General features: G+C 55.3%; 1 protein-coding gene across 3 annotated transcripts in view; it reads left to right on the forward strand.

Annotated features, from left to right (window-relative positions):
• LOC108925737 (mastermind-like protein 3) overlaps positions 1–17,973 on the forward strand; it is a 120,719-nt gene that overhangs the window by 68,447 nt on the left and 34,299 nt on the right. For all 3 annotated transcript variants that reach the window (XM_029258824.1, XM_029258825.1, XM_029258826.1), the window contains exon 2: positions 5,874–7,466. In XM_029258824.1, coding sequence (XP_029114657.1) covers positions 5,874–7,466 — 1,593 coding nt within the window. The remainder of the gene's footprint in view (positions 1–5,873; positions 7,467–17,973) is intronic.

The raw sequence follows: 17,973 nt of genomic DNA on the forward strand, positions 1-17,973 counted from the left end.
AAATTGTTCAGGTAAAAATTCCCCAGGTGTTTAAATGGATACGCAATAGGTTGCTTTGGAGAAAAGTGTCAGATAAATAGGTAAAATGTAAATAGAGCACTCTTTAATTAGTGGATTAATATCATGTGGCGCAATAAACATAAGAATTCCCTCAACCTCCCTAACATCCATGAGTTACCAATAAAGGGCCACTGGTGTGTGTGCGCCGGGGAAGCGGAGCCTATCTGAGCCGGAGCACCGAGGTGCCGAGGGATGCGCGAGGGTGTTTATCGTGTGTTTGCGAGACCGGGCTATGGGGGCGGCTGTGCCGTGACAAGTTCTGGGTCATCGGCAGCAAACGAGTCCCACGGGCCGCCGGTTTCTCGGCAATCGAGGGCGAAGACGGAACGGACCTTTCGCGTTTTAGTCCAAAGACGTGCGTTCCGGGCCAACCGATGACTCCAAACGGCCCGTGGCGTGTGCGTATGAGTGTTACGCTGCCGTGCTGTATATGTGAGAATAGCGGTAGGTGGTGGACCGTAGGGTATCCAGCACTGTAGGTCACCTTGGATGAAAGCGTGAGCTAAATGCAGGTTAACAATCGTTCTATGTCACTATTAAATTAATAAATATAAATGTCAATTGGGTCGAGGGCCGAGCTCCAAAGCACACGGAAGGTGAGATGGTCGCACGCGGACGGTCACAGCGCTCGCCGACGGAGCGTGCGCGTATCCGGAAGGCAGCCGGTCTTTGTCTTCCGCCCAGCTCTCTATCATACTCTAACGTATTTCCCCAGACGCGTTCTCTCGTGAGCGCTCGAGGGACCGGGCGTATCGGTGGGAGAAATGCGGAAGCGCGCGGGTTCGAACAAAAAAGCGGCGCTTTCCTCGCGGTCGACGGCGCGAGGGAGCTGCCGTTTATGCGGCGCGGGACGGAGCGCGCTCCGCTCACAAAGGCTCCATCCCGCCCGGTCATTTCCTGCGCGTTACTGCCGAGGCTGTCCGCCGCAATCGCCGCGCGGGGATGGAGGAGGGGCTCCGTGCAGCGTTGGAGCAAGAGGTTGCCATAACAACCGCTCCTCAGTGGTTCTCCCCCCCCACCCACCGCCTTCCAAATGGGCCTCTGCTGTTGGCAGGATTTGGAGACCGGGTTGCTCCTTTCGTCAGATGAAAGGGCTCGCCGTCTCACTGAAGGGTCCTTCTCTCCTTTCTCTCCTCCTCCTCCCCCTTTCCTTTCCCTCCCCTCCCCTCCCCTCCATCCCCGCATGACCGATAAGGGACAGAGCACGAGGTGGCCCCCGCGTCCGTCCGAGCCGACGGCTTGTTCCGCCGCGGAGAGGATGCGAACAAAAAACCCGAACATCAAACAAACAAACAAACGAGGCCCGGCTTTTAATATTCCGCGGCCGGGCGGGAGGCGCTCCCTTGCGCGGGTGGCCGCGGCCGCCCGCGACGTGGCACCTCGCTTTGTTTCGTCTCGGCAAATAAACGGGCCCTTCGCGAGGAGCGCTCTTATCCCTTCGCGGCGTTTGACCGCACGGTTTGCCGAGCGCGCTGTCGCTCGCGGGGCCGCTAGCGCGGACGCGCGGCGGTAATTACACCCTCCGAGGTCTCAGCCGTTCCGCCGCGCTTCTGCTCGCGCATAATTACAGATATTAGCGAACGTGCGGAGAGCAGTCATTGCTGCAAATAACCACGTTTTACTCGGGTTTTACCCCTACGGGTGCAATATCCTAAGCTGAAATAGGAAGCGCGGCACCTCTGAAAGGTGGCGGTGGCGTATATTACATTTCACGCAGGATCGTGTCACTGGGAGCAGTAGCTGTGACAGCCCCCCCCCGCAGATGATTGACAGGATTTATAATCATCCCTATATAGCGATAAATGCCATTGATATCGACAGGCGCCGGCAGCAGGTTCCAAACCGGAGGCCACGAGCGCCCGGCAGCACGCTCGCGACAAAGAGCAGTTTCGGAGGCAGGAACGCTGGGAGAGCGTGTCCTGGTGACGCCGAGTCCTTTGTTTGCTCTCGCACGTCGGAAGGTTGAGACGAGGTCTGAGCGCGAGGAAGCACCGGCGGATCTGCTTCTTTTTCGCTCTCCTCCGGCTGCTACGCTCCTCTCCGTGCCTGAGAATTGGGGGGGGGGGGCTCGCGGCACAGGGAAGGTGAGACACTAAATCGGTAATGTGTTTTCCCCTACCTTAATTAGCAGCCACCCGCTTTAAGGAGCACACCTGGAGAGTAATTGATGCTAACTGGTTGGGAGTGAGGCGCTAAGTAGGGAACTGGAGTGGCTCTGTTTTATGTGACCCCGGGCGGCCTCCTATCATATCCTTTCAAAAGCGGTTAACGTCAAATGGCGGCGTCCCGGCCGGCGACGGAGGCGTGACGGCGCCTGGCGAGAGCGAGGCATCCCTGGACGCCGCGAGGGCACCGAGGCTTTGCGGTCAGTTTTGCTCACACGGTCATTCCGTGTGGGAGAGCGGGGCTACGGGAGCCCCTTACCGAACCCGGAGGGCCACCAGCGGCCCCGGCGTCCCCCAGGTGTCGCTCTTCGAGACCGCGGATTTTCGGCGCCCTGAGGGACGGAAGAGAAGGTCCTCCAAACGAGCGAACCGAAAAGGTTCCGCTGTGGTGAACGTGCAATTTCCAGGATAGTACTATTGCTTATCGCTTTGTTTGCTTGGCCAACTCTTCAGGCTGAGCTAATTTCACACACAGACTGGAACCAGTTGTCCCAAGCAGGGTCACACAAGCCGGAGCCTAACCTGGCAAGCCAGGGCATAAGGCCGGAGGGGGAGGGGACACACCCAGGTCAGGACACCAGTCCATCACAGGGCACCCCAACTGGGACTCGAACCCCAGACCCAGTGTCACGCGGAACGCGGGGAGCCGGGACGGCTGAACCCAAGCGCCGCGTTGTTTGTCCGGAGATGAGGGATGAGGCGAGTTTCCGGTGTCGGGGACAGGCGAAGGGTCGGTCGATCGGCGGTCAGGGTCGGAGCGAAGATCCGTGGACGAGGTCGGGAGACTTAGCGAAGGGTCGGTCGAACGGCGAACGGGACGGGAACGAGGATCCGCGGACGTGGTCGGGAAACGAAGCGAAGAGTCAAAAACCGGAGGACGCGAACGAAGAGCTAGCGATGCTCGTGAACGAAGTGTCACGGGAAAGGGCGGTTGTCCCTGACGAGATTCCGCAGGGCTACGGGAGCCGAAGAGGGTCTTTATAAGGTGAGCGATTACTCGTGAGTTAGCGCGGAGTCTGGTGTCGTTGCTTGGGCTGTGGGCGTGGACGTGACACCCACCGGAGAGCAGGACTGGGCCCAACGCGCTGCGGCACCATCCCTCCTGAGCTAATTTTGCTTTTGCTCATTTGACTGGAGAAATTCTGGTTAAATACCTACACCAAGAACACTACAGACCGGGCTTCTCTTAAAGCAGGCAAAGCCTTGGATGACAAACATCAAGACACCACGAAAATCTCGCTTCACGCCGAGGAGAAGGTTTAATATATTTTCATAGCTCGCTGTAGGATATTTGATTGTGCAATAGGTCTAAAGTGCCCCAGGGGAAGCAGCGGAATGCAGCAGGAATGTGGCATCCTCTGCAGAGCAGTTCTAATGATGACAAGACATGGCTATATTAACAGCACCCTTAACTGTAAGCACAGCGGCGCACAAGCGCGCAGACAAATGGCAGGCATTCAAACGAAATCATTACTAGCTGGGACGGAGTGCAGATTTTAAATCACGATAAGGAGGCGGCATCTTAACCGTGCGTGAAAAACAAAGAAAGCGGCGGCGGAAAGAACCGCGGCCCGTCGCCGGCACGGAGGCGAGGGAGCCGCCGGGCTGCGGACGAATCCTCGGCCGGATCCGGCAGACTAATTTGGAATAACTGCCGAGTTTAAGCGCCGCCCATCTTTACATTGTGTCCTCCGCTCCGTTAGAAAGCAGAGCTCTTCCGTGAGCTTCGTCACGTTTGCGACAGGAGGCAACATTTCGCAGATGATAGTTTAATGTCAACGGCAACGCTGCGTACGGCGAGCGGCTTTGCTCGACAGCATTCGCTATGTAGTCTTCCCAGCATTTGCTTTTCAACAAAGGTTGCTCAGCGACCTCATTCTCCCTCTCTTTCTACCTATACGTCTTGTCTAAATGTAGACTCGTTCTTGTCCGGTACAGCGATGGGCTGTCTAGTGCAGCGCGGGTCGGATTCACGGTTTGTCAACCATGATCCCACAGCGTTGGCAGTTCTATCATCTAGCGGTCTTCGGATTGTTTGGGGTTTAGCGCTGATGACAAATTACCGGTATTTTGTCTTTTTCGATGTCACGCTCTTGGTGCCCGTGTGAATCACACGACCGCGTAGTCCCTTGAGGACGATGTGCCTTCCGCCTCTATCCGTAGCCTTGAAAGAGGTACATCCATAGTTGACGCGATCGAGTCCATCCATTTGGTTGCTGCTCGTCTGCTTCTTTTCCTTCAAACTTTTTCTGGCTTTACCGTCTTTTCTAGGGAATCTTATCTTGTACATGTCCAAGTTTGATAGAGTATTACTGCTGCATTTAAGTATTACGCTTGCATTATTGCATGTTTTTGGAATAGACTAATGTGTTGAATTTGTGTCTGTGGCAAGTTTGAGCAGAAGTCTTGATGGTGTGGTGATGCAGTGGGTTTGACCGGGTCCTGCTTTCCGGTGGGTCTGGGGTTCGAGTCCTGCTGGGGGTGCCTTGTGACAGACTGCTGTCCTGTCCCTCGTGCGTCCCCTCCCCCTCCGGCCTTACATCCTGTGTTGCCGGGCCAGGTTCTGGCTCCCTGCGACACTGTATGGAACATGCAGTTTCTGATGATTCATATTTTAATATGGAGATGAATACATGAAAATAATTTTTTTTTTTAAATTGTGGTGAAATATTCGATTTTCCGAAATCCTCAGTTTCTGGGTCTCTCGTGCCCCTCAGTTTTACAGTTTTCTACTCCAAAAAGTATCCAGCACAACAAAGTACCTGGCCAAAGTTAACTCGACCTTCCCCATTTCTCACGGTGTATTGGCTGTGTCGAGGGTAGCTGAGAATGGCGCATCGAAAAGAGCTGGGATTCTGCAAACGGCGAAATCTCATTGTCCGTCCGGGTACGATGCGTACCTCACAGCTGTACTACCCAACCGCGCTCGGCAGCGCCCGCTGATTCTCGACGACCGGCATGGGCTGCGTTTAATGATTTGTGACGAATTAAGTGGGAGACGGTGGTGTAATAAGTGCTTGCTCAAGTGCGAACAATAGAGTTCCGTCAACTGTCATTCCTTAACGTCAAATTCTTCCCGCCGCTTTTCTTCTTCTTCCAAAGATGGCGATTAAGCGCCGAATAGGGCTAATTGTCATCGCGGCATCGCTCATTCGATGCAGCCTTCTCCTGGAAGCGAGACCATGACGGCTAGCTAACGCGTACGAAAGTATCTGGGACGGGACCGCTCGCACACGGAGCGCTGCAGCTGAACACGGTTGTTTTGCTGGAAACCCTGGTCTTTTAGGTTGCTAGCTTGGTGAGTCACCTCGAGTAACCGCGTCTGCCGAGGAGAGAAAGAACTTAATAACGTGATAATGAAGAGCTACCAGGATGCTCGTCGCTTGTGTTTTTATCGGAAGAGAAATGACTTTAATATGCCTTGTATGCCTGTAAACAGATGCCGACGATTCATTTCCTTTTTTCCCTTCCCCCACATGGCAGGTCACGAACGGAAGAGACAATGGATTCCTTAATGAAATCTCTGTGTTCTTGAGCTCTGTTTTAGAACCCGTTCGTCATTGCTGTTGATACTGTGTTGTATGCAGGAGGGCTAAATTGGTCCAGATTTTCCGTCGCTCATTGTGGTTTCTCGTCTTTATTGCACAGCTTCAGGAGACGGTGAAGAGGAAACTCGACAGCGCGCGGTCACCGCTGAATGGGGAGCAGAACGGCATCTGCGATGGGAGTTTTTCTCCGAGTACGAAAAGGCTGCGCAAGGAAGTGTCCGGTGGGGGCCTTGACTCGCTGTCTGCTTTGCCCAACAGTGTGCCCCCCATGTCCCCTCTCCACCAGATGGACATTAAGCCCTCTCTGGCCATTGTCAACAGCACCAGCAGCAACAGCAACCATGCTCCCAGCCGGCCTGACGACCTGGGCAAGAATGGTGGACTCCCAGACATCAAGCTCAACGGCTCACTGGACTTGGACGATGGCTTAGCCCTCATGAAGGACTTGAAGCAAGAGCCGCTGGATGACGGTGCGGGCATCGAGCCTTCGGACACATCGCTGTCAAATCAGAACAAGCTGTTCTCAGACATCAACCTCAACGATCAGGAATGGCAGGAGCTCATCGATGAGCTGGCCAACACGGTGCCCGAGGATGACATGCACGACCTGTTCAACGAGGACTTCGAAGAGAAGAAGGAGCTGGAGTTCACGCGGCCAACCGCGCAGACACCGCTCCCCCAGGAGCCGCCTCCCATCCCGCCCGCACAAAACAACCAGATACCCATGGGCTCTCCTCAGGTCCGACCATCTTCCTCGGGGCCGCATTTCGCCACAGCGGCCAACAGCACGCCGCCTCAGCAGCCACTGCAGCAGTCTCCTGCTGTCGCCCTGGCCTCCGGCTCACCCGCTAATTGCGTGACCCAGTCACCGCAGACCCCCACGCAGCCCCAGACGCAGCCCTCCAGGCCTGGGAATGGATTTCTGATGAACCCAGGCTCTGGGGTGGTGCCACCAGTGTCTGCTCCCGGGGCCTCCGCTGCTCCAGGCCAAGGGGGGAATGGTGCAATCCCAGTGCCTCCCTCCACCTCTGAACTGTCCCCCGCAGAGCAGTTGAAGCAGATGGCTGCCCAGCAGCAGCAGCGAGCCAAACTCATACAGCAGAAGCACCAGCAGCAGCAGCAGCAGCAGCAGCAGCAGCAGCAGCAGCAACAGACGCAAGCGGCTAATTGGTCACCTGCTGGGCCTCCCACCAGTCCGTATGGGGGACATTTCAACCCGGACAAACCAAATAGCCCCATGATGTACCCACAAGCCTTTAATGCCCAGAACCCAATGGTGCCTGCAATGGCAAACAACCCTCAGAAGGCCATGAACAACTACCTCCCACAGAACCACATGAACATGGTCAGCCAACAGCCTACCAACATGGGCCAAAATGGCATGAACAAGCAGCAGGGTGCCGTGCTCTCGTACAGCAACACCAAGCCCCTGAGCCACTTCAGTGCCGTGGACCCCATGTGCCCGAGGATGACCCCACCCATGGCCAACCCCGGCAAGAACCCCATGATGCCCTTCATACAGCAGCAGGCCCAAGGGCAGGGGGCAGGACAGGGCCAGGTGCCAGCACAGGCCCAGGGGCAGATGCCTGGCCAAGCAGCACATCTGAGTGAGGAACAGAAGCGCATGTTGCTCATGAAGCAGAAGGTGCTGAATCAGAGCATGCCTTACAATGCTATACAGTCCCACGGACAGGTGAGTGCTGCACTCCTCCTCGTGTCTGGCAGCTCGTAAGAAGAAATGGGAGGATAAGATAGTTACGTTTAAGTCATTTTGAGCACCAGTCACTTCTTATTTCTGGATTTGAGCTTCTGGTGCGGTCGGATGTGCTCCAGTATCACTTTGAGGAGTTCGGGGGGCACACTGGTGAGAAAGTACTCCCCAGACCTTATGTTTGAGTTCGTCTGAACATCTTGCCCGAGCACGTAGTGCGAAAAGGGTCATTTTCTTATGTAGGTCACAACTTCTGTAGGTGGTACAGAGTTGGCAGCATGAGTTCCTACCTTCCCCTTGGTTGAGATTGGACATGTGTCTGCACACCTGCCCGAGGGGGGCCGCACCGAGCGGTTAAGTGGGACCCCGGCAAAGCAATCGCAGACCTGGTTACCTACATCCGTCGGCCAATCAGCTCCAGTTGTCCCACTTTATGAGTTGATGGGAGAACTTTTATTGCCAAAGTCAGGGGTGTGTTGCAGAGGGGTTAAATACCTGGTGGCTCTCACCCTGCCCACGGCCAATGGGCTCCGATGGCGATTACGTGGTTAGCTGCACATCACATGGCCAAGTTTACGTTTCTAAAAATTTTGCATGCGCTGTGATTTGAAGTTTTGTCAGTGTAAATTGAGGCTATGATAGCGCTAATCCCTTTCCATGAGGCTGGCGGTGAACTCGGACTATGGGATTTGACAGCAGGCACCGCATGCTGGTCAGTCCATGTGGCGGTCAGGGACGGCGCAGGTTCCACAGCGGCCTCAAATCCAGGAGCACGTTTGCATAACATTTTCTGTTTAGGTCTGCAGCCGCAAAGCACGGTCCTGGTACGCGGGCCGTGCTGCAGCGACTCTCCGAAGCATCAGCGTAACGTCCGCTCGCAGCCCGCAAATGACATCGGCAAGCGTCGATACCCGGTTCTATCCGCGCGGTCCCTTCTGTCCCTTTAAATGTTGAGCTCATCTTCCGCTGGATAAAGGGATTGTTGAAACTCCCCCGCCCCCCCGTCTGACGGCAGCCAGACTCCGAAACCCGATGCAGGAGGGGAGATTTATGAAAATGAACGCTTGCGGCCACGGCTTCCAGGAAGCTACGTCGGGGACGCGCGCTCCCCGCTGCCTGGCCTGTCCCCGCATTTCGGCTGTCACTAAAGAGATCACGGGCCCCTGACTCTCAGACCGGTTGTGGACTCCTCTCGCCGTGCCGTCTCCGTGCCCGCGCGTCGCTCGGCAGACACCCCTCACGTACTCGTAACGCGGCTAACGTGCTACCGTCGCTCGGCGCGAGAAGAGCTTTCGCCGCCGCAGCTGTAGTCCTGGGGTGCGCGAGGCTGCTCGTGCGCCTGCGCTCCCGCTGCGTGCCTGGCATCTTTCTTCCTGTAGAAGATATGCTGGACGCGGCGTGTTTCGAGCTAGCCTGCTCTGCTCTTCTACAAAGGGCAGCGGTGAGGTGTCAAGACAACAGATAGACTGTAAGTCATATTGATTACCGGGGAGGTGAGGGCTGGAGAAGAGCGCTCGCTCGTGTTATTTATGAGCTCAGCGCGCTGCTCTGGACGAGGCTGGGAGAGCCCGAAGTGCTGCTGTACGGGTGTCCAAACACCATCCTTTGCATCGTCCTATTAATGCTCAATTACGAAACTCAACCCCCCCCCTTAAAGCCCTATTAGTCGACGTTTAAATGCCACCGCTCGCTTCGCGTATCGGGACCGCAGTCATTCTCCGGCGGCTGTGGCATAATGAAGTAAGGCAGATGTGCGATTCCGCACTTCGTCGTGGGAAGTGTCGCGGCAGCCTCCGTACGCGGTGCCTCGTGGCGCGTTCTCGTGTGTGCCGGTTGCCTTCGTTTTAATAAAATATCGCCTGCAGTTGTGAGAGGACGCGCGTGAGTCCTTTGGGATTATCTGGACTTCTGCACGAATGGGTCCTAAAACGTGATCCGACATTTAGCAAAGACGCCCATTTTACATCTTCTTATCATTACTGAACGAACGATTTCAACGGCCGGGGTCACTGATGGTAGGAGCACGCGAGCTCTTACATACTCAGTAAACGCTAGACCCTCATTTACTGGCAATAACCTCAACCGAAGACTCCGTATGGCTCCGACTCGTACTCGTAAATCAAGCCTCCCGGGTTGTTGCGTAGGACGGCTACGGTGACCGTAGCGGAGACCGGAAAGGCTGCGTTGTGCCGGACGAGGGCTTCTCTTTCCCTCTCCAGCTAATGGATTTCGCACGTACGGCCCCGGAGGCGATCGGTGGGTGGTTTGATCGACGTTGGACACCGTGGCCCTGCTAGGACACCCCTGCCAGAAGTCCTCCTCTTCTCCTCACTGAGCCCCGCTCGCACGCTATGAAGTGCAGCTTGCCAGCGGCGGCCATCCCAAGCACTAATAACCACCGGCAGCGTGCCGTTCTGCCCCACCCCTGCCCCGCCCCACCCAAGACCAGCATGCTAATGAGGGTCCCGTGCCCACCCCAGGGAGCCACCTAACCTCCACTGCCACGACCATAGAGCCACATCGGGGATTCGGTTAAATGGGCTCCCTGCTACTCGCTCTATCTGTGTGTGTCAGTGAGAGAGACGAGGGAGGGACCACCCCTCCCGCTCCCCACCGCCACTCGGTCCTCTGCCGAGACAGGAGATATTGCCCCCCCCCCCCACGCACACACACATCCCTGCCCCCATCCTCTCTCTGTCTCGCTCCCTGTGCTCTGGCACACGTGTCAGGGCTTGAGCTGAGCTCTCAGATCCTGTGGAGAGGCTCCTGGGAAGGGGGTGGAGGTGGGGGATGGTGGAGGAACGGTGGAGGAGGGGGGGTACTGAAGACAGGCCTTGGGATCAGTATGAGCAGCGTAGCCTCTTGTCGTGGTCCACGGCAGCCCTCCGTTCGACCCTCGGTGAACAGCCGGCGCAGGGGCAGCATCGGGAGACCGAGCAGCCCCCCTAGTCTACCTCCCGGTGCCGCTCCTGCGCTGGCTGCTCAGTCTACCGACTCGTGTACTGATCAGGGATTGGCGGGCAGCAGGGCACATTAGGGTAAGAATGTGCCTTCCCATCATCCTTCGCTCTCCAGCATGCCTCTTTAGATTCCGCTCAGCCGGGACTCGCGCCTGCCTCGTGACCGTCTCGGAGCGATCTCGAGGCGCGCGGGGAAATCATTGTTCGGCCTGCGGCTCGGCTCTCCGGCGGCCGGAAGCCTCGCAGAGATGTGCCGAGGGGGGGGGGGGATTTACGCGGGGCGTGTGTCAGACGCTGCCCATCGACCCCTCTAATGGAAGAGCGCATCTGCATCTCACCGATGTTATTCTTTGAGCAGACATGTCCCTTCGGAGTTGCTGGTTCCCTCCGCATCCTGATTCCTGGCATCGAAGCCCTTCTACAGTCGATGCCAGATCAATACAGGCCCTTCTCAATCGAGCGGTTAGTTATGTGTGCCTACAGCAAGGTGGAAATAACGTATCGTTGCCTAGTTTATATATGGCTTCCGCAGCGGCAGTAATTTGAACAGAATTAAATTATTAACATTGTGCTGTAAAGACTAATTTCCAAGGCCTTGGGAAAGGGGGGTGTAGTTTGTCTGTTTAGGATAACGTGTAAGTGAGAATTGATTAAATGGTTTAATATGTGCAAAAAAAGTAAGTTATCTTTCACTCGACAGAAGTGGCACGTTGTTAATTGCTGGCCTCTCGATATCCAGTTGACTATGATTTTATTATGCTATTCAAATATCATCTCATAGACATACTGTATAAGTTTACTTTTGTTCGTTTAGCTCATGCTTCTTTAACGCGACTTACGCCGATTTACTCATTTATACGGCTGGGCTGTGTTTTTATCCGAAGCGATTCGGGATTTGTACCTCGATCGAGGTATTACCGCGGTAGGGGGGATTTGAACCGGCGGCCTTTGGATGTGAACGCAGTAGCTCTATCGGTTGCACTTCCCGCTGCCATGAGGGTCATCTTTATCTGAGATGTGTTTTTACGACACTCTGCGGTGACTGGTGTCCCGTCTAGGGTGCACCCCGACTATCCCAACGCCCCATGCTTCTGGGATAGACTCTGGACCGCTGCGACCCTTGACTTGACAAGCAGTTAATGACTGAGTGTGACTGAGTGGGTCTTTACAAGCCACTGTCCCTGCGGTTATTTTCGGGATAAGTGCAGGGATGAAACCTTGAGTTTAAGGGGGGTGGAGGAGAGGTAAGGAGAAGATAGTTTCCCGCCTTCGAGGCTCAGCGGCCCCCCTTTGTCATTCAGTCTTCTCACAGTGGGCAGAGCCACGCTCTCTTGCATCCCGCCTATATGCCGCCCACATTATCATAGGCACCGCAGCTCCAGACAGATGGACAACAGGTTATGTATGAGTCAAAGCATAGTGTCTCCATCTGCCCCGTCATGGAATTAGCACTGCTAATTTGAGACGTGCTCTCCGGAGGAAATGCACAGATGCATGACATTAGAAGGGACGGTGCCCTGTGACCTTTTGAGTGGCATCGTAAATAACGCGGGATAAGAGAAGTAATGGCCAAGCATGTTGGCACATACAAGGTACTTGGCGTGGATGCTCATTTAGACACATTCGACATACCAAACGGCGTGAAAGTCGTAGGGTGATCATCTGCCGACACATTCGAAGACGATGCGGTAAATACATATTATGCAACTGGTACCGACAGCGTGGCGCGACGGGCCGTTGGCAACGATCGGCCCTCGGTGCGGACAGTTTGCCGTGACCAGTAAGACGGCAGGAATCCCATCGCGCGACCCGTCGACTGTCGATCAACAGAAAAGGTGCGTCGGGTTCGCAGCCTGTCAGCTAGAACGGTCCTCGGGGTGCGGCGGACCGCAGGTCTGCTCCCTGTGCTCTGTGCAGAGGAGCCTCTTAGTATCGCTACAAATCCTTCCAGAGCCAGTGCGTGTTCGCTGAAACCTGGTATTAATGCCAGCCAAGTGGGCGGGCAGGTGGCACAGCTGGCGCTTGCGCTCCAAGAGCTGTAATAACCCCGGCGGGCACACGGGGTGCGTAAGCCGGAGCCCGGGGAGCGAGGTGCAGGCATCGAGGTGGGCGGGGGCGGCAGGTCGAGACCGGGCGTCTGTGCCGGCTACAGTCTAACCGGCATGTGGCAAATGGGAGGCGTGGCGACGGACTTCCCGGGGGGGGGTGGAGGAGCGGCCCCGCTTAGCATGCGGGAATCCGCCGGCGCCATCCGTGCTCCGGCATGAGAATGATTTGCCCCGCCACACCACACAGTCGCACGGAGACACACGCGAGCACGTCCGCACGCACGCACGCACGCACGCACACACAAACACCTCGCGCGCAGCAAAACTTTGGCAGCCTCAGCTGCTCGAGGTTGCCATGGATACCATTGCCCACGGCACCTTGCTGCCTGAATCGATGGCAGCTCTAAGACGAAGTGGGGGGGGGGGGGAGGGGGTTACGGGGGACTTAGGAAGACGTCGAGAATGCAGCGCGGCTCCTTGATGGCTCGGAAAAAGAAGAGAGGGGAGAAAAGGAGAAGAAACAAGCTCTCTGTCAGACGGCGGCGGGTTTTTTAGCAGACACATCGTCATGTTAATACTGTCTCGAATAATTACGTTGCCGCAAAGTGCCAGGTTGCAGCGAAATAACAATTAGTTTAACGGGTAACGCTGAAGTAACAATTAGCTTTGTGAAGAGGGCATTGTTTTAATTAAAAGTGGCAATGTTTGAAAAGGGGGAAAAGGCACTTCTGTGTTCATTTTCTGCCTGTCATTCATTTGCGGAGACAGGCTCGGCAACCTTCGCAACATACGCGTCTGCGTAAGACGCCTCCCAGCTCCCTGGTGGCTATTCGGTTACAGTCGGGAACAAAACTGCAGACGGCAGTAAATTGCTTTGTGCGTGCGGTGCGTCCGCGCTCCGAAGGCTTTTCCGAGCTGCGGTTGCGTTTCGCATCCCCGTCTTTGTGCATCGCCGTGCTCCTTCTTCCTTCCTTCCTTGTTCCCAGCAGCAGCTGTTTTCACGGAGCTCGGGGACAGCGGCATTTAACGCAGCCGGAGCTTAACGCGCAACCCGAGCCTCTCTTCGCCGTACGGGCAGCGGCTCGCCTTCGGCCGCCGAGGGGTCCGTCGTCCTCGACGCATCCGTCTCCGCGTACGACCCCCAGCTCCATCACGTAGGCCGATGTGGAATCTGCCGTCCCTGTGGCAACGCCTGGCGCGGTCTGAAGTTGCTCCTTACATCTACATTTACGTTCATTCATTCATTCATAACACTTTCCTCAATATTGCTGTACAGTGAATACCATATCTAGTATATTATAGCATTTCTAGTATTACCTGTTATTCTAGTAGTGGTTCATATGGTGGAACGTAACAAATTAACTGTGCTTTAGACTCCCTGCCGTCGTTGACTCGTCTCTACGTCAGAGCAATGTATCTCACACACGCTACAAGCAACACGAAGTGACCCATCCACCTGAAACACTTGTCAGTGGACTGCGGGAAGAAGGCTGAACACCTAGAGGAAATCTGCACGAGCATGGGGCGAACATGTTAACTCCACACAGGCTCAGCGTAAGATTCGAACTCGTGTCCAAATGCTCAGCCGAGGAGCTGCGAGGCACCCGCGTTAACCACCGTGATGGACACTTACAACTCCCGAAAGCTCCACCCCTGATCTCCCCGCATCCGCACATCTCCTAGCAGACACAGATCAAATCGGTGATACTGCGGCGAACAGGGGAACGGGTCATTCTGGAGGAACCGCTGCGAACACCGATCTCCCGCGAACTGCTGGCCGCCCTCGGAAGTCCTTGTGGGAATCACTCGGGGTCATGCGTTCACAAGACTCAGTAGCTGCTGTCAGCATGTTTGTTTAAACTAAGCTTAAACAATAATAATAGTCCTATCGCTGGAGAAATGAATAGATAGTGAGTTATCGTCAACTGATGAATGGACGCGTGGATGCTAATGAGGAAGGATGCTCAGCTCAAGGTCACGAAAGAGTAGGTGAAAAGGGATGACCAAGCATATCAGCAGCCACCTCTGCTTAGCAGCTTGGCGAAGCAGATTTCAGAAGGAGCTGCATCGTGTTTTGCAGGATTCTGAGATGTTTGTTGTTTGAGGGCAAGTGTGGAGGTGAATGGATGAAGAAGCGCAGAGATCACAAAGGGTTTCGGTGACCCTGAGGTGTGCTTGTATTCTCATATGGATGTTTATTTACCCTTGCATACATTTGTCTGATGCACGTCCCCACATGGAATATTTGTCGTTTGACTAAAATTGATTTTTTTGCACTGCAAGAGGATCATCGAAGTGTCTGATGTCAAACAATGCTATGGTAATACACAAGCGATAAAAGCGCTGCCCGCTAGTATCATTAATTTTATTAGTATAGTTGTCATGTGAGAAAGGCTCCGCGGAGGAGCGGTTGGGATGGGGCTGGCGGAATTGTTTTAGAAATGACGCTCCTCAAAATGTTGGACGGCAGGCTTGGTGCCATCCGTGGAGATTGAAGAGGGAGCACTAAGGAGCTTTGCGGATTAGGAGCAGAATTTTTACTTTCTGTACCGGGAATCTTCTACTTCGCAGCAATTTGCCTTGAACGCCGAAACATGGTTAATCCCTTCTTAAAAGTACATAATCCCCATCCCGGTACCTGATACTGGGCTGGGAAGTTGGGTAGTGTCATTTAGACACCACCTGTGAGCGAGCGAGGGAGCAAGAGCACGCCGCCACTCCACCTTGTGTTGGTTTTCTTGCGCTTTGGAGAATTCGGGTTTTGCGTCATTTGGCACGTCCTCTGCTCTTGCCGCCTCGTCTCTGGGAACCGAACACAACCGGATCGGCCGTGTGGAACACAAAGGGCCGGTGAAGGTCAAGTTCTCGTAGATGAATGGGTAGCGATTTCGAGTCTGTATTATCGCGGTAGATGAGTGAGTTTCTTTGGCTGGCGAGTTGATGGACTTGTTGGTTGGCTGATCGACAGCTGATAAAGTGATGGACTGAGTAGCTCATTTCTTGATCGACATTGCAAAGTAATGTAATTTATTCTCATTCATACTTACGGTAGATTACGCTTGGGTGTTGTAGCGTATCAATATGTGCAACAAGTTGTACACACTTGTAGAGTACCTTAGAGTGCGCAGGTCCCTTCGCTTGGAATTAGTCCATGTATGAGAAAATACCCCTAAGGAGACTTGCAGAGCTTGTTTATCTCTGTTCGCTCGGGCTACGGCTACAGCGGCCGATACCCATAATGCTCTTCCACCCAATCCCCAGTTACGCCCGCCTCTTATTACCGCTTCCTGTAGGATGAGTGCAACGGGATGCCCTCCGTAGCATCGACGGGCAGAGCACGGCGTAGCCACGTTGAGAGTTGGAGTCACAGAGCAGCCGGTCACAGACCAGGCTGAGACATCCTCTCACCTCGCTTTGCTGCAGGTTCCTCAAGGGAGCGTCCGGTGGAAGGCTGCTCTCTCGGCTGGAGGTGGATGGCACTGCGGGTTCTCTGACGTCGTGAGAGACGGTCAGCGAGAGAAGCCCCCTTAGCCAGCCGGCATCCCGGTAGAGTCCTGAAACGGCACTCCCGCGGTTTACTAGCCAGGATCCGGCTCTTTCGAGGCAGCGTGGGCGAGCGGAAGAGTGTTGGAGGAGGATGTGGTGCGGCGAAGGTAAACGGGCATCCCCTCTCTCCATTAGACACGGAAGTGAGTCTGCCTGACCCGTGGCTGGCGGGCCGGTCGGGAGGGCTGCCTCCGAACCCACGCTGCCTTTAAGCCCTTAATCTGTGCACTTTTGTCAGAAAGTGGTGACCTGGCGGCGAGCAAACAGATGTATCCCATCAGCGCAGCGCCGCACGGAGCGGTAGCGTGTTTGCCAAGGATTACGGCCCGCGTGACGGGGGTCAAAGCAAGCGTGCCTCGGCTCTAGTTGCGAGAACGAGCCGAGCGCCGGCGTATGGAGAAAAGGGAAGGGGGGCTGAAATACTATCGCTTCCCTATGGAGCTGGCGGGACACACAAGTTTACAATAACTTAATTTGCGCCGCTATATATAGCAGCTCGGTGGCCTATTTTAAGGCACGACTTGTAACAAATAGCTCTGGCCGTGCGCATTCCTTTGAGCAGCGTGAATAATTTGGGCACGAAAGGAAGGGAAAGTGCGGCTGATGTTCTCGCACGGGGGGGACGTAGCAGTCGGAGCGCGGCAGCCTTTGAGGAGAGGCTCCTTCGTCTCTCGGCCCCGGGGAGGGCGGCCGTCTCGGAGCGAAAGCGGTCCGAGTCGGAGGGCGCGGCAGGTTCGCGACGCAAAGCTCTCTTTTCCCCGTTGCAGTTCCGTGCTGCTCGTGAGCTGCAGCGTTTCCTGTTCGCTCTTGAGATTTTTATCGCGTTTTCACACGGACGACGGCAGCACGCGATGGCTCCGCGGCGTGGATATGAGGGAGCGGGGCTGTCGCCGCTCTGCAGGAGATGAGGAGAATTATCTGTCAGATCCCAGCTTGGGTAGCTGAAGGAAAACTAAATCCCGTGGCTCTCCGGAGCTCGGCCCATCGGACTCGCGCTCGGCGCGGTACCGGAACTGGCATCGGCCTGAAATTCCGGCGTTTCTCACGGACGCCGGAGGACAGGTAGCGATGAACGCGGAGCGGCAGCTGGACACGGGGCGCGTTTCCGGAGGACAGGCGGTGCGGTTCAAGAGGACGCGGGGTGCCGTTCCCCTCCCTTCGAGAGCCGCCCTCCGGATGCTGCCGGTCACCGGCCCCTCGGGGGACGGGCCTGCCCTCGGACACAGCGCCGTCCACCTTTGCCGACCCGCAGAGAAAAATGAGCCCAAATAAACGTGAACTCTGCGCAGATGACGGATGGTCCTGACGGTGCTCTCTCCGCCCCCCGTACCGCCGCTCTCCACACCTCGTGGAGCCCGTGGGCTTCGGTTCCGTTTTTTTGCCCCCCTCTCGAAGCGCTTTTCAGCTGCGATCTGTCTCGATTTGTGCGCATTCACATCGCCATCATGGCAGTTTGATTTCGTGGAATCCACACATATGCTCCTTTTCCTCTCTCTTGTTAAATTATCGTCTGCGCTGAGGTTTAGATTCAAAACCCATTCGGTAAAAAGAAAAAAACAAAACCGTTAGCTTCTAACGAACGTCTTTCTGTTTTACCACGTAATCAGTCGGCCGCGTCTAAAACGAAAAGAACCGTAAATGTTAATTATTAATTTTAATCGGAAATGTTGAGCGTGAAGTAAGCGGTTTCCAAAACAGCCCTCCCGACGCGTTGTGCGGCTTCGATGTCCTTGCTTGGCCGAGCGTCACCCACATTAGTGACGTGGCTGTCCGTAAACACCATTATCTAGGCGAGCGAGGGCTTTGTTTGTTTGGCAGCTCTTCGCGGCGGCCTTCTGGGCTCCCAGCGAAACGGATAACACATGTGCATCCCTATTCTTAGTGTATCCATCACCCTAATGGACAGCTTGACTGAAGGCAGACTCCCTATCAGGG

Source organism: Scleropages formosus, chromosome 16 (assembly GCF_900964775.1).
Source record: "Scleropages formosus chromosome 16, fSclFor1.1, whole genome shotgun sequence".
NCBI lineage: Eukaryota > Metazoa > Chordata > Actinopteri > Osteoglossiformes > Osteoglossidae > Scleropages > Scleropages formosus.